Below are 16,670 nucleotides of genomic sequence, written 5' to 3' on the forward strand. Positions count from 1 at the left end.
CGATGAGGGCCTCCACAAACCGCCAGAAATATTGTCACCAGCGGTGGGAAGTACAAACGTGCTGCCTCGCAAGGCAAATCATTTTTCTTTCCATCGGTAGTACGCTGAAAATATCTCGACAACATATTAAAGTCGGTCATGCACGCTTTGTGTCTAGTGGAAACAATCTCTTCGTTGAAATGCATTCTGTCCTGAGCGCAGGGGGAGTACAGCGCTTTGTACTATAGGGGTGGAGGGGTGACCGCTTCAGTTACTTCTTGCTTGACGACCCGCACACACAGTCTCAGTAATGCACAGCACGGCACTGCAGCCTTTGAATATCTGTATGCTAAGGAAATGTTCTCCTTGCGTGGACTGACATTAAAATCGCACTATAAGTCGTAAAAGGATAAAACGACGCATCACGAAGGATTTGTCCGAAAGGGACGGAAATCGATAGATGTCATGTACATGTACAGATAAACAACTGATTACAATATCAGAAAACTTGGATGATTTGTTGAAGAGAAAGAGCTTGACAAATTGAGTGCCTTGGTCCGCCTCTGCCCCCTATGCATGCAGGTATTCGGCTCGGCATTGACTGATAGAATTGTCGAACGTTACCTGAAGGATATCGTACTAAATTCTGCCCAACTATCACGTTAAATCATCCAAATCCCAAGACGCCCATAGTGCTCCAAATGCACGCTGTTGGTAAGAGATGGTCCAAATGGCTCTGAGCACTATGGAACTTAACATCTGAGGTCATCAGTCCCCTAGACTTAGAACAACTTAAACCTAACTAACCTAAGAACATTACACACATCCATGCCCGAGGCCAGATTCGAACCTGCGACTGTAGCAGCAGCGCGGTTCCGGACTAAAGCGCCCAGAACCTCTCGGCCACAACGGTCGGCTTGTAAGAGATACGGCGGTCTTGCTGACCAAGGTAGAGTTGGGCAGGCAGTCGAAGCACTTCCTGTGTATGGGAGGGCATTATCTTGCTGAAAAGGAGACTTGCGACGAAGGGCAACAAAATGGGGTCTAGAATATCGTCGACGTGCCGCTGTGCCGTAAGAGTGCTGCAGATGACAACCAAACCGGTTCCGCTATGAAATGAATTGCCAGGCTAAATCATCATCACTGGTTGTCGTGGAGTACGGCGGGCGACTGTCATGATGGTATCCCACCAATGTCTGGAATGTCTCCAGACATGTCTTCCTTCGTCCTCGGGACTCAGTTCGAAGCGGGGCTTACCGCTAATATCAGTTTTACTTCAGTCAATGAGATACCCCATCGAATGTGTCCGACGCTCCTGAAAATAGGTTTGGCGGTGTTCAGAGGTCAATAGTAACCGGCGCATGGGGCGCGGTGATCTCAGCCCCCTTTCTGCGAGTCCCCTATCAAAGATCCTTGTGGTCACTGTCACTTATTCCGGCCAAAAATCGTCGACTAGTGGCATCGCTCTATTTCAAATGTCGAGCGATCAGCCGATTACTCGGACAGGCTGCTTTGAGCCAAACTACACGTCGCTACACGTCGTCTCTAAAATGCTGACATCTGTGTATATTGTTCACACGCCTGCCTGCGAGGCAAAGTTATTGTTCAGCTGAGTACACGGAATAAAATTCCCAAAGCCTTTATGCTCTGGTGTCGACATGACTCCTGTTTACTGCGCTCGCCACAAGTGCCGTGAAATTGCTCTGCAGCGTCACACATTCATCCATCAGCAATCTTGAAACTTTTCTAGACGAAGTTCTGGTTCACCTTCTGCATTCCCCTAAATGAGAATGGTCTGACCAAGACCAAGTTTTCATTCTTCCACCTTTGAGTTTCAAACGAAACAAATGTAAAAATGAAATATAATCTGATGAGCCAACGACAGAAATATGTGAAAAAATGATAGGAGAGTGCATGCCTCTGTTCTTTGACTATAGTGCTGGTATGGGCTGTCGGCAACTGTAAGTGAGGGGTTAAGATGTGTAAGGCATTGAAGAGAGTGTGTAATAAAAGAGGCTGGCGCTGTGTATCGGGGAAAGTTCAGGTTGGTGGTTTGCGGGGTTAGGATATGAGTAGATTCTCAGAAGGCTAAAAACTGTTGGGACCGAGCCGTCATTCGAAGTAGAATAGCTGCTGTAGCTAATCGCTGGTAGGAACGGTGCATCTCAGAGGTCCTGCGAAAGGATGTTGAATGAAGGTAAAAGGAAGGCAGTAATTGATGACAGTGGCGTGGCAGCACACCAGGCTCTTCAGCCTTTGATGCAGATGGTATGCAAGGTGTTACGTACAGATGGGGTGAATATGAGAATCGTAGCTACTACTGTAGATGGTATGTACTGTCCCTGTACACTGCTAGGGTTGATGCACCAGGTCTCGTTTTCAATATAGGTGGCCTTATTAGTCTTTGCAACCAGCTGAGGTGAAAACGGTAAGCATATTGTAGGCAGCGTGCATCGTCCCTATACACAGTTGCGGCGATCTTGTTAAGATTTGCCTTAATGGAACTATCATGTATAGTCTCTCCACATGGTTAGCACTGATGAAGCTATGATGGTGGTTAATTCAGACAGCATGTTGTAAGTTTGAAAGTCGTGTGTTGTGGCAAGAGGTGAATTACTCCCATGAACAGTGAAGAGAAAAGCCCTGAATTTTCAGCTGTGCATTCACAACAATACTTCAGTGTCCACAATGAAACTGGAAACGTAATCTGAGACGTAATGTTTAACAGAGTAGGCACATACACACACGCACATACACACACACACACACACACACACACACACACACAGAGAGAGAGAGAGAGAGAGAGAGAGAGAGAGAGGGGGGGGGGGAATTGGGGTTGAGGGGGAAGGGAGAGAAACAAACAAACAAAACCACACACTCCTAAACCCCAACGCTACCACAACATTCAAATCTCCCGGCAAGAACACCTGGAAAAACATGATGGAACAAGTAAATATCACACAAACAGTGAAACAGTGTGTATTAAAATGCTCCACTTGACACACTGTAGGAACACGAAAACGTAGGATATACAAAACTCATCGATTTACAAAGCCTGCTCACAATCAGCAAACACCTCAACAAATTTTTTGGAAAGTAGTACAGTAACTTAAAAAGTGCTAGTCAGAGAGTAAAATAGTGAATCCATGCTTACAAAACCACGTGATATAATCACAGTAGTACAATAAAAACGAAATAGAAAAAAGGTGAACAGATAACGGTAATGTCATATTAGGCCAAAAATTTGCGAAATTACATAAAAAAATGTTAGTAAATGTTTCGATTTGCAGATGACATTATGGAAGGCAATAATTACAGCTCTGCCACAAATACCAAACAGATTGTGTAATACAAAGGTATATATTTAGTTTTAATAAATCTGTCAGTAATTTACTTAATGTCAATACCGCCATATCAGAAACTGGTGGATATGATAAGGCGCAAATTCTTCCTATGTTGTTCAACAGAGAATAAACTGAAACTCATTGGATATAATGGAGAAACTTTTCCGAAACTAATAGCAGAGAACTTGTGTTTTATCAAAACAGAAACTCATATCCTTATTACATGGGAGAAACATGGTTATTTGTGGGTTACCTGTCGTCACCGAGCGAGATTACGCAGCAATCATCACACAGGACTCGCATTCGGAAGGATGGGGTTTCAAATTCCCTTTCGGCCATTCCCTTAAAGCAAATTCTGGGATCGTTCCTTATAGAAAGCACGGCCGATTTATTTTCTCATCGTTCCGAACTTCGAGATTGTTCTCCGACTCTAGTGACCTCGCTGTCGACGGGACGTTAAACTCTAAGCTTCCTTCTTTTGTCCTCATATCTGTCTTTTCGTTTAGCAGAGCAGTTGGGAGTAATTTTTATTTCTACAAATTTCGAGTGTATGAATTACATTTTTCGTCTTTATACCTGTTCACTCTAGGTGTTGTATTATAGGAGTGGTGTTAGTGCTTGCCATTTTTCTCGGGGCACTACATTTGTAAGTGACTGCTCTGCTTGCAGGTGGTGGACTTAGCGACCGGGAAATGTCTCGGTCCAGGAGTCGATGGTGAGCTGTGCTTCAAAGGATGGACCGTCGTCAAAGACTTCGCAGACGAGGAGGGCTGGATCCACAGTGGAGACGTGGGCCACTACGACGCTGATGGCAACTTTTACGTCGTCGATAGAATAAAGGAACTCGTCAAATACCGCGGCGTCCATGTGAGTTTTAGAGGTTACATCAGTATCCTCGAAAATAAAACTGTTCCCATTTCTTTGGTGAGTACGGTAAACATAAAATGGGTCACACGTTACTGCTATAAATCAACCGAATACACTGATTAAGGAGCATGTTCATGATAAGAAAACGGTGGGCTTTGGAATTGTTCAAAAAAATTGTTCAAATGGCTCTGAGCACTATGGGACTTAACTCCTGACGTCATCAGTCCCCTAGAACTTTGAACTACTTAAACCTAACTAACCTAAGGACATCACACACATCCATGCCCGAGGCAGGATTCGAACCTGCGACCGTAGCGATCACGCGGTTCCAGACTGAAGTGACTAGAACCGCACGGTCACACCGGCCCGCCGGAATTGTTCACGTCCTTATTATATTCTGTTGTATTCTCTCTCCCAGCTCTAAACTGTTTCAACGCAATGTTATTTTTCGTTTCCAGTATATATAGAAACCATTGCATCACATATTCTCTGACGCCGAACATAGTATTTTGCTGCATTCGTTAACACGCACACACTTTACTTAGTTCCGGTTACATACAAGCAGAAGAACAATTAACTAAATGCTTTTCGTGCAATTGTTCATGACAGTTCTCAGAATCACTTTTGGTGCATAGTAGCAATAGAAAACTGTAGAGTGCATTAGCAGCAAAACAAATGACCACCGATGAATTGAAACTGATGGACGTGTCTGCACTTGCTATTTCATTAAACTGTGAAGGCAGAAGGGAACATCAAAGGCAGTTATTGGTTACACCTTCCGTCCATCACTAATGGTGTTATCAGATTCACCTCTAAAGTCCTCCAAAACATCCATCTCGATATTCGGCACCCCGTCTTGACACAGATGAAGCTACAGTTTGGCATTCGACATACCTCTGTGGGTCTTAGAATGATCCGCATCGGTTGACCTTGGTAATAGTCCTATTGCTCCCTACGGACTCACGTGCATTTCATGAGACAAGTGCCGTGCAACAGATAATTAATGAGACAAAGATGGCCCCAGCAAACATGAGACATGGGTGCTGTAAATCACACAGTATAACAAACAGAGTTTCCATCTAATCACAAAGTGAAACAGTTGTCAACATTTATTCTTATTTTTTGCAATACCCGTTTCTGAGATATTTGAATAAAAATTTATTGTTGAATCAGTTCGATTAATGATAATGCAAAGAACGAGAAAACTACTAACTGTTAACATGGGTCACTATACAACTAACACGTGAATACCTTGGCAAAGACTGGATAATTCAAGTGGATTGGATAAAGCTGGAGTCTACGGGTGATTTATCAGTAGTTAAATCCACGATGATTACTCAGTGTTTGCCAGTGTCCACCAAGAGAAAGAAAAAGTTCACATGCAACTAACATTTCCGCTTGATGCGTCTGCAGATGATCACGAAAGTATTAGATTCAGAAATATCGCTAGCCCTATCAACAGTGCTCGTACATACTTTCACACTGCACGCCAACAATGCGATCTCTCACCACACTCAGTTCTCTGACTTGTGAACCTGGTGGGCAACGTATCGTGCCACAGGCTGCGATAAATCAGCTGAAGTCTCTAAGACAAATGATCTGCTTTGAGAACCGAAGTGTAATCTCGCCTCTATCAACAAGCGTGATGAACTGACATGTGCTCCCTTCTGAGGAGCACCCAGAACTCTGTTGTCTACCACGAATTGTTACCATGTGTAGCCTATTGTGTGTATCGAAATCTCTGTTCGTTCTCTATGCTGCAACTCCACGCAATCCCATAGCTCCACTGGTAACAGCGCTGCAAGGTACCCGCCTGTTGTACACTGAAGCACCAAAGAAACTGGTATTGGCACGCGTATTCAAATACAGAGATATGTAAAAGTCATAAAATGGCGCAGCAGTCAGTTTGCAACATCTTTGTCAGATAACAAGTGTCTGGCGCAATTGTTAGGTCGGTTACTGCTGCTACAATGGCAGGTTATCAAGATTTAATTGAGTTTGAACGTGCTGTTATAGTCGGTGCACGAGCGATGGGACACACCATCTCCGAGGTGGTGTTGGAGTAGGGATTTTCCCATACGACCATTCCCCGAGTGTACCGTGAATTTCCGGAATCTGGTAAAACATCACATCTGAGACATCACTGCGGGCGAAAAAAGATCCTACAAGAACAGGACCAACGATTACGGAAGTGAATCGTCAAACGTGGCAGAAGTGCAAGCCTTCCACAGATTGCTGCAGACATCAGTGCTGGGGCATCAACAATCATCAGCGTGTGAACCATTGAACGAAAAAGACATCGATATGGGCTTTCGGAACCGAATGGCCTCTTCGACCCTTGATGACTGCACGACAAGAAGCTTTACGCCTCACCTGGGCACGTCAACAACGACACTGGACTGCCGATGGCTGGAAACATATTGCCTGGTCGCACGAGTGTCGTTTCAAAGTGTATCTAGATTATTGACGTGTATGGGTGTGGAGACAACCTCAAGAATTTATGGACCCTGCATGTCAGCAGACGATTGTTCAAGCTGTTTGAGGCTCTGTATTGAAAATAGCATGCCGGTGTCGGCGGATAAGTACGACATCGGAGGGCGTGTGTTATTCCGATTTATGATGCAATGTTCTTTTCGACATGTCTACATGCGCCGACTGTAGCCATCACGAAAAACAGGAAATGTACTCGCAATTGCCGATATGGACAACCATCGGCTGTAAATGGAATGACGACAATGAAAATTTGTGCCGGACCTGCATTTCTACCCGGATAACTCCTTATCGTGAGCAATCGCTTTACCTTTAGGCTACCCGAGCATGACTCACTGCCCGACATATGTTGTCAACCACAGTCCTCGCAATAGATGTCCGAAGGAACTTTGCATCGTACTTCTGAACAACACAGTCACTTCAATATCATATTAACACACAGTGTGTCCATCGAAACACTGTAGAAAGAGAACGACTCCTCAGAATGATGTGCACGACTCACGGCCATGCATGCATGTCCAAAGGGACATTGCATTGTAATTCGGAATAACGCTTGCACCGCAGTATCGTGTTTGTCCGCCAACACCAGGCATGCGACTTTCGAGCAAAAGGTCACGTCAACAACGACACTGGACTGCTGATGGCTGGAAACATACTGCTTGGTTGGACGAGTGTGGTTTCAAATTGTATCTAGATTATTGATGTGTATGGGTGTGGAGACAACCGTAAGAATTTATGGACCCTGCATGTCAGCAGGCGATTGTTCAAGCTAGTAGAGGCTCTGTAATGGTGCGGGACGTGTGCAGTTGGAGTGATATGGGACACCTGATACGCCTTGATAGGACTCTGACAGATGAGACGTACGTAAGCCTTCTGTTTGGTCACCAGCATACATTCATGTTCATTCTGCATTCTGACTGACTTGGGCAATTTCAGCAGGACAATGCGACGCCACACACGTTCAAAATTTTTACAGGGTGGCTCCAGAAATATTATTCTTCTCTGGCCACCAAACACCCCATATATGATCATTATTGAAAATACCTGGGATGACTTGCAGCATGATGTTCGGAAGAGATCTCCACCCTCTCGTACTCTTACAGATTTATGGACAGCCGTGTAGGATTCATAGTGTCAGTTCCCTCCAGCACTACTTCAGACTTTAGTCGAGCCCATTCCATCTCATGTTGTGGCACTTCTGCGTGCTCGCGGGGGAGTTACATGATATTTGGCATGTGTACCAGTTTCTTTGGCTCTTCGGCGTATTTTTGTACATTATAATAAGCATGATAATATACAACTTTCATGTGAACTTTCATAATTTCATCTAGTGTTCCGTCTGAACCACATATTTACTATTGCGCCCCTCAGTCAAGTATGTGGTCTCTTCGCTCTTCGCTCTTCCATACCCTTGTTGAACGATCATAAAATTACATGTCTTATAATAAGCGTAATGATATGTCATTTCCGTGTAAAATCATGGAATTTCAACTCGGCTTCAGCCAAGCCCATGGTCCTTAGTTATCACACCAGAATCATTATAAAATGATGGCTTGTATTATAATAAGCACAATGACATAGAATTGGGGTTTGGAATCTTATTTTTGAATGGTTTTCGTTGTGAATAGGACATTAATTTTGGCACCTGATCCAACCACTTGGTGGGTGCCTTGTAGATCGTTGTTTTGTAGCCTGAGAATCTAATTACTAAGATTTTCTTTCATCAGTACATGAATGGAAATTTCATTTGCTCTTGGTAACGGCCTTATGTACATTCTTTCTTTTTTGGCTCGGTTGTCGCTATCGAGACTGGGTTTCCACATATAGTGAAACGTCCCCTTTAAACAATTATACAAGACTGTGTTTTAACTGACACACAATATTTTTTGCGCAACGCAATCTGACTTTCAAAAATCCCTACAAAAGAATGGCCCTGACCAACAATAAACCATACCTTTCAGAAATCACTTACCTCACAAAAATCTTCATTACTCGAACTACTGCAATACAGCGAGGGCCACTACTGCCAGCTAAATAAAAGATTCAAACTACGGAAGGCACTAACTAATGATAGGGATAGTTAGCAAATGAAAGATATTAATAGAGAACAAACAATGTATTTACCTTAATAGTCATAATATATATACCAGTTCATGACAAATTACAAAACTCCGCCATCTCTCTCCCCACATCCACCACTGCTGGCGGCTCACCTCCAACTGCGCAACGCTATGCGCTGTTCACATCCAGCTGCCGCTGCCCAACACTACAATGGCAGACAACAATGCAAACCAGCCACAGACTGCAGACAGCACAGCCAGTGATTCTCACACAGAGCGCTACGTGGCGTTACCAATAAGAAAACCTAAACAGCCTACTTACATAGCCCCCATGCTCCCCACAAAATATTTTACAAATTGTTTTGGGCAGTCGCCAATAATGATTTGATAAAATTTTTCATAATTACAATAACAAAGATATCAAATGCACACACTTAATAATACAATGTTGGTCAAAAGCTAAAATTTTCTCACAGTCCTGATCATTCATCACAGTAAAATTGCTGTGTATTTCTCAAAGTCTGAGCAGTAAAAGAAAATGCACACAGAAGTAGTGGATTTCCATGCATTCTTGAAGAAGTAGTGTTGTCCTTCCAACGGAAAGACAGTGCTGACTCTCGACAGGCAGACAGGTAATGGGCCACAACAGAGCAAACCCACAGCAGAGTCATTCGAAGTTTTGAAGAATATTGGTAGGTAGGTCATCACAGAGTAGACCCACTGTAGTCCAGGTGGTGATTACGGTATTGGTGGGCCACCAGGGGTGCAGACCCACTGCAGTCCTTGTAGAAATAATGGTATTGGTGAGTCAGAATAGGCGTAGACTCACTGTAGTCCTTGTAGAGACGGCCAGCAGCCATTTGTTGCAAATGTGCAGGTGCACAATCACCATCGAAGAGTCTTGCGGACAATATAGCAAGTCCATAAACCACCACTTGTGCACTCACAAAGTTTCTGGAACTGTCCTTAGATCCAGCAATGCTGTTATCCAGTCCCTTGCTGAATCATTAACACAAGTGCAAACACTATCAGTCCCTACTTCTCACATATTGTCCGTATACTATGACCAACAGAAACGTGTGCAGTGAAATGTAACTTACAAGTTAATAATATGATGAACTGGTGACAATTACAATTTTATAACATAAGAATACAATAACAAAGGTACAAAATACATCATTAAAGAACATAACAATACAGATAACATTTGTGGTAATATAGGCTTTACGAAAGAATCGAAATAACATATACGTCAGTGTTACAGGAATTATGACATTAGTAAATATATAAACTAATATGAATAGTTTTCGAAACATTAATTTCACACATGAGCATTGAAACAGAACAGAATAAATAATGTCTAAACATCTTTACAAAGTAAATAACATAGTACTAGAAAAATTCTACAACATAACTCTTATTAGCTAAACACATAAAGACAGGAAGAACACAAATACCCAAGGGTACACAAACACATAGTGGGATAACACAAAAGGAAAGGACAGGGTTTGTTTTCAGTGTAACATTTGGTACTGCAGTCCAACCCAAAACATCATCCCATAGATCTTTCGTCTTATTTCAACCTTTGCTTCCACCAAAAAAAAATCCTATCCAAGCATGCTTTCTGTATTTTTCTCGTATAACCTCTCAGTGCATTTCTTCAAATTCATTGCAACTCATTCTCTTATAGGCTACCCCCTCTTAAGCTAACTTAAATCTACTGAGCTCAGATGCTAAACTAATGGACGAGGCAATGCAGCAGCACAAATCAATTAACACAAACATCAATGACAAAAAATTTAAATAGGCAAAGCAATTGCAATATTATAACTAATATAAGGCACTGTGCAGCAAACAAGAAAAATAAATTCGTAGTAAAACTGGCTTAACAGAGTAATCTAAAGTGAAATTTAGTAGCACAATGCCTGGCAAACAGCAGAAGCAAAAACAATAAATTATATACAAACATGACAACGCTCAAGCAGAAAAATATTACAGTAAAGACAACAATGCAGATAAGGGAAATGTATAATCACTTCTTAATGTCTAAGTAATTAAAGTGGTGCACCACAAGAAGTTATTCTACCAAAAAAGTTACCAAGTACTTGAAAAGAAAATTATGAATGCAGTTCCTGTGAAGGCAAATGTCTTTTTGTGCTCCCTCAATTTTTTGAAAAAATTTTTAATTACTCGATCTGTAGACAGAAAATATTTACATTAGTACATCAATAAAATTTTATTTTGACCAATACTGCAGTGCCGCTAGAAACTAGATATTAAACAAAATGAGCAATCTCTCTATGAGAAAGACAATGGATGTAAAATGTTTCTCATCATTTCATTAGGCATTTTAGTAAATATCATAAATTAAGAGCTCCACAGTGTAATCATATGTTTTCAAGTTCGAGCGTGTCGTATTTGCGATGCTTTCTACAAAGAAACGTCAATAGCGAGGATAATGGCCTCTTTTTTTTTTTTTTTTTTGCACCTAATGGCTTTCTTTTGTCAGACGTCTACCTCTCAGCTGGGCGCCCAAAACGCATTATGCCAAGGTCACTTACCTTTCTTGCTGAAATACGAGGGCCGTTCAGAAAGTAACCTCCGGTTGATTTAAAAAAATACACCAAGTTAAATAAAAATATTTCAATATATACATCTTACAACTACATCTTTGCACTATTTTTCTACATAGTCTCCATAGCGATTGAGGCACTTATCGTACCTCTTCACAAGCTTTGAAATCCCTTCTGCATAAAAATCCCCCACTTGTGCGTGGAGCCAGCCTGTGACCATATCTTTGAGCTCTTCGTCATCATCAAACCGCTGTGACCTGAGCCATTTCTTCAAATGCATGAAGAGGTGATAATCACTTGGCGCCAGGTCTGGGCTGTAAGGTGGATGGTTGATAACGTCCCACTTGAAGGACTCAAGAAGGGCCGTTGTTCTGCGAGCAGAGTGAGGATGGGCGTTATCGTGCAAAAAAACGATACCGGAAGTCAGCATACCACGGCGTTTGTTCTGTATAGCCCGTCGTAACTTTTTTATTGTTTCACAGTACACGTCTTGATTAATGGTCGTACCACGTTCCATGAATTCAACCAACAACACCCCTTTGGCATCCCAAAACACCGTTGTCATCAGTTTAATGGCAGAAAAATCTTGCGAAGCTTTTCTTGGTTTGGTAGGCGAATTTGAATGTGCCGACATCTTTGATTGTTCTTTTGTCTCAGGGTTCACGTACTTAATCCATGTTTCGTCACCGGTCACGATTCTGTTTAACAATGGTTCTCCTTCGTCCTCATAACGTGACAGAAAGTCTAATGCAGAGGCCATTCTTTGAGTTTTGTGGTGGTCGGTAAGAGTTTTGGGCACCCATCGTGTACAGAACTTACGGTAACCCAATCTTGCTGTCACTGTCTCGTACAAGAGAGTCTTAGAAATCTGTGGAAAACCAGTAGACAACTCCGACATTGAGAAACGTCGATTTTCACGAACTTTTGCATCAACTGTCTGAATGAGTTCGCCAGTCACCAATGATGGTCTACCACTCCTCTCTTCATCATGAACGTTTTCTCGTCCACTTTTAAATAAACGTACCCATTCACGGACAACTCCTTCACTCATAATTCTTGGTCCGTACACGGCACAAAGCTCACGATGAATAGCTGCTGCAGAATATCCTTGGGCTGTAAAAAACCTTATGACAGCATGCACTTCACATTTGGCGGGGTTTTCTATTGCAGCACACATTTCAAACTGCCACAAAAACTAAACTAGCGCAGGTACGACGCTCACTCGACCACGGCTTGATGCCGACTGACCTGTTGAGTGCGTGAACACACAGATGGCGTCGCTACTCCCCCCACAACCCGCACTGTGACCAATCGGAGGTTACTTTCTGAACCGCCCCCGTATTTACGACGGCAGTTTCCACTACAGTGACAGTCTCATGTAAAAATATTTAACAGGTCAAGAATTTGGGTTACAAATCTGTAGAAACAAAATCCTATTGATATAACAGTGTCCAAAAAATTTTCGTCGGGATTGTAATACATTCACGCTTTTACATACATTTCAAAACTCTTAAAGTACGATTCTCGGTTTCCAACATCCTTTTTCACAAGCATAGTCCCTAACCACTATTCATTACTCCTTACCTTATTACACATATATATATTCGTCGACACGTCAATCTTGCGACGACACTTCAATATTTCATCATAATAAATACATAGAATATTCAAATTCCTCATATAGCATCAGCTTATTGATCATAAACATACCTCAGCAGCATAATACACATCGTCGTCGTAATAATATCATAACATCTCAGTCAATTCTCAAAATCGTCGTAGCTTCCTCCAATAACTTCAAAACCTAAAAAAAAGTTCTCTGATCATTTCAATAGTGTCATCTACCTCAAACGTACTTTAAAAATTATGATCCCATACCAAATACATCATTCAAAGCTCTCATAGTACCACAATGGTTCTGAAAAAATTTGAACAGTTCACAAAGTACAAACAACATGCAATTTTGTAAGTGTGAAGTTATCCAATGGTGTAATTATGTAAATGTCTGTCACTGATGCAGTAAAATAAATGTTTGTCTCTCTCAGGTAAATAATCAGACAGCTGTGTAATTCTGCGTTAGAGAAATATGGTACCGATGTGTAAAGTTGTACAAGCAATTACCATATGAGATAGGGCTCCTTGTGCTTGCCCAACACATGGTACACAAAGTAGGCGTGTACCCCCCTGAGGATTAATGTAATTATACCCTCAGGTGTTACAGATTACAACAATGGAATGAAATTATTACGGAAAACCTTTGTATCATTGTACTTCAAATATCTTTAAGAATAAATGTTTTATGTATAAAATTAATCACTTAAATACGTGTACCGTAGCGCTAAACTGTGCGTTTTGTTGTAAGATAATCTCTGTGGAAGTGTCGTAGTTATCGTCCTCCGAAAGCTAAGTTCTGCAGAAGCCAATGTACTTACCTCATGATACACCAAATTTCAAGTAAACCAAACTGTTGCATTACAATCTCATTAGCAGTACTGGTAAATGTTCTAAGTATGTGAGCCTTATAGTCGTTATGTAATCGTGCAACTAACAAGCAAGAATGCACACACACAATAACACTGTGTCGTCTGTTCACAATAACAATGCATTCGTAATTTCTGTTTAAATAAGTTCTTTTGGTTCTTGACTGGATATTTAACTTCACACATTGTTGCATGTTAACAGATTCTAAGTCTGACTAAGCATACTAGTAATGTAAAGTGAAAAATTTTATAGCAAAGACTAAGTTAAAAAGCAGATTATCTTTCAATAAACGGTTTTACATGTGAAATGTGGTGCAATCCTTTACTCTTCCTAGTACGCAGAGTTTCAACTTCAACGCAATTATCATGTGGTATACGTCGGATTCTGTAAGGTCCATTGTAAACTAGAAAGAATTTGGGACTCAAGTGTTTCTTCTTATGTGACAATGAATGAGCTTTAATGAGAACTTTCTGACCAATATATAATTTCTTAGCATTTGCTTTACCGTGTAGTTTTCTCCTTTTGTCTGCTGCAGATTTTGTATTTTTAATAGCCAAATCAATTATGTCTTTGTGTCGAAGTTTACGTGTATTCGGGAAAGGTACAAGCTCTCTGATTCTGTTCGGTGGTTTTTCATTCTTCAGTACAAGAGTAGGTGGTAAAGCAGTGGAATCATGAGGCATTTCATTCAGCACATTTTGAAATAAGTGTAAATATCTGTAGCAATGCTGATGCTTTCCGTGACAATAAAGTCTGCAAAGCTTATTGATTTCTTTCACAATCTGTTCAGACGGTTTACAATGTGGTGAATACAATGAAATAAAAACAGGTTTGATTTTATGATGCCGAAGCATGCGTGACCAAACAGCAGATCTGAATTGCGGTCCGTTATCTGAAATGACTTTGCTAACATGTCCAACTTTACATAAGAAATTTTTAAAAAGGCGTTGGATACAGACCGTCCAGTAACGGAGTGAAACAAAAAGATTTTGAAGTAAGTTCAACAGCGACTAGAACGTACGAAAATCCATTAGATGTTCTGACAAGCGGTCCCAAAAGATCAACAGCAGCAAATTCTTTTAATTTAGAAGGAATGATAGGAAACAGCGGAGAACGATGGGAGATAGTAGATGGTTTCGCCTTTTGACAAAGTTTACAGATAGACAAGACTCTTCGAATTCTCTTTTCCATATTGTTAAAATAACAAGTCGCTCGAAGAATATAATAACATTTTCGTGGGCCAAAATGTGCATAGCTGAAATGAATGTACCAAATGAGCTTATTAACAAAATCGTCGGGAATGCAAAGTACCCATAGCTTGTCATCAACAGTGCAGCGTTTGAACAGTATGTTGTTTCTAACCAGATAATAATGCCGAATCTGCGTGTGTGTGTCTTTTCATGCCATTTACTTTTGATGTCTTTCCAAATCGGATCTTTACCTTGTTCATGAGCAATGTCCTTTAAAGATGTGGTGATGAAGTTTTCAAAGGCGACTTTCTGAATGTAAAGAATACTGAAATTTTTCTCGCGGTTGCCTTTTGTGTTACTTTTCTCAAGCCCCGCCGGTGCGCGTGACAGTGCGTCCGCAACAATGTTCTCCTTGCCGGGAATGTAGACTATTGTGAAGTGGAATTCTTGCAGAAACAATGCCCAACGTTTTAACCTGTCATGATTTAATTTTGATGACATAAGAAATTGTAATGCACGATGATCACTGTATACTTTTACGTGCTTACCAGAAAGAAAGAAACGGAACTTCTTAAATGCCCAAACGATAGCTAAAGCTTCTAATTCAGTAACGGAATAATTTTTTTCAGATTTTGTTAGTACTCGGCTAGCAAAAGCAATGGTTTTCTGAACAGTAGTGTCATTTTCTGTGGCTTCTTGAAATAAATGGGCACCAAGACCGACTTTAGAAGAATCCGTGCTAAGGCAGAAATCTTGTGACAGATCTGGATGAGCTAGTATTGGCGCGTTAAGTAGCGATTCTTTCAAAGAATTGAATTCCAACTGTGCTTGTTCGTCCCAGTTCCAAATAGTATTTTTTCCAGTGAGAGAACAAAGCTTTGTTGTAACTAGAATTTGCATATTCAGAAAACGACGGTAAAAATTTACGAGACCTAGAAAACTGCGGACTTGTTTTTTTGTGGATGGAACTGGAATGGCTCTGATTGCTTCTAACTTTTCAAGATCCTGGAACGGGTCCCAAACATTAATGCAGAGCTGAAGAATAGGACGCATCAGCGTCTTACATGCTACCTCCTGTACAGGCAAATCACACCTTCCTAAAACTCTGGGGCGCGCGGGAAAGCCGCGTGGTCTGGGGCGTGCGGCTCCCACTGTCTGAGGTTCGTGTCCTCCGTCCGGCATCGATGTGTGTGTTTTCCATAGCGTAAATTAGTTTAAGTTAGATTAATATAGTGTCTAGGCTTAGGGACCGATAACGTCAGCTGTTGGGTCTCATAAGAACTTACCTCAAATTTCCAATTTCCTAAAACTCTGCCAATGAACCGAAGTCGACCATTCGCCTTCCCTACCACAGTTCTCACAAGATCGTTCCATTTCATATCGCTTTGCAACGTTACGTCCAGATATTTAAAGGACTTGAGTGTGTCAAGCAGAACACTATTAATACTGTACCCGAATATTATAGGTTTCTTCTTCCTACGCATCCGAATTAACTTACATTTTTTCATACATAGAGCTAGCTCCCAATTATCACACCAGTTAGAAATTTTTTATAGGCCGTCTTGTATCTTCCTACAGCTACTCAGCCTTGACACCTTATCGTAGACCAGAGCATCCTCAGCAAACAAAACTGCAAATTGCTGCCCACTCTGTTCACCAAATCATGTATGTATACACAGAACA

The 16,670-nt window shown here is 41.4% G+C and overlaps 1 protein-coding gene across 1 annotated transcript in view; it reads left to right on the top strand.

The window, feature by feature from the left end:
* The window catches only part of LOC126417057 (uncharacterized), a 113,186-nt gene that overhangs the window by 77,374 nt on the left and 19,142 nt on the right, over positions 1 to 16,670 (top strand). Inside the window, exon 6 of the mRNA XM_050084950.1 lies at positions 3,996 to 4,193. Coding sequence (XP_049940907.1) covers positions 3,996 to 4,193 — 198 coding nt within the window. The remainder of the gene's footprint in view (positions 1 to 3,995; positions 4,194 to 16,670) is intronic.

This window comes from Schistocerca serialis, chromosome 8 (genome assembly GCF_023864345.2).
Source record: "Schistocerca serialis cubense isolate TAMUIC-IGC-003099 chromosome 8, iqSchSeri2.2, whole genome shotgun sequence".
NCBI lineage: Eukaryota > Metazoa > Arthropoda > Insecta > Orthoptera > Acrididae > Schistocerca > Schistocerca serialis.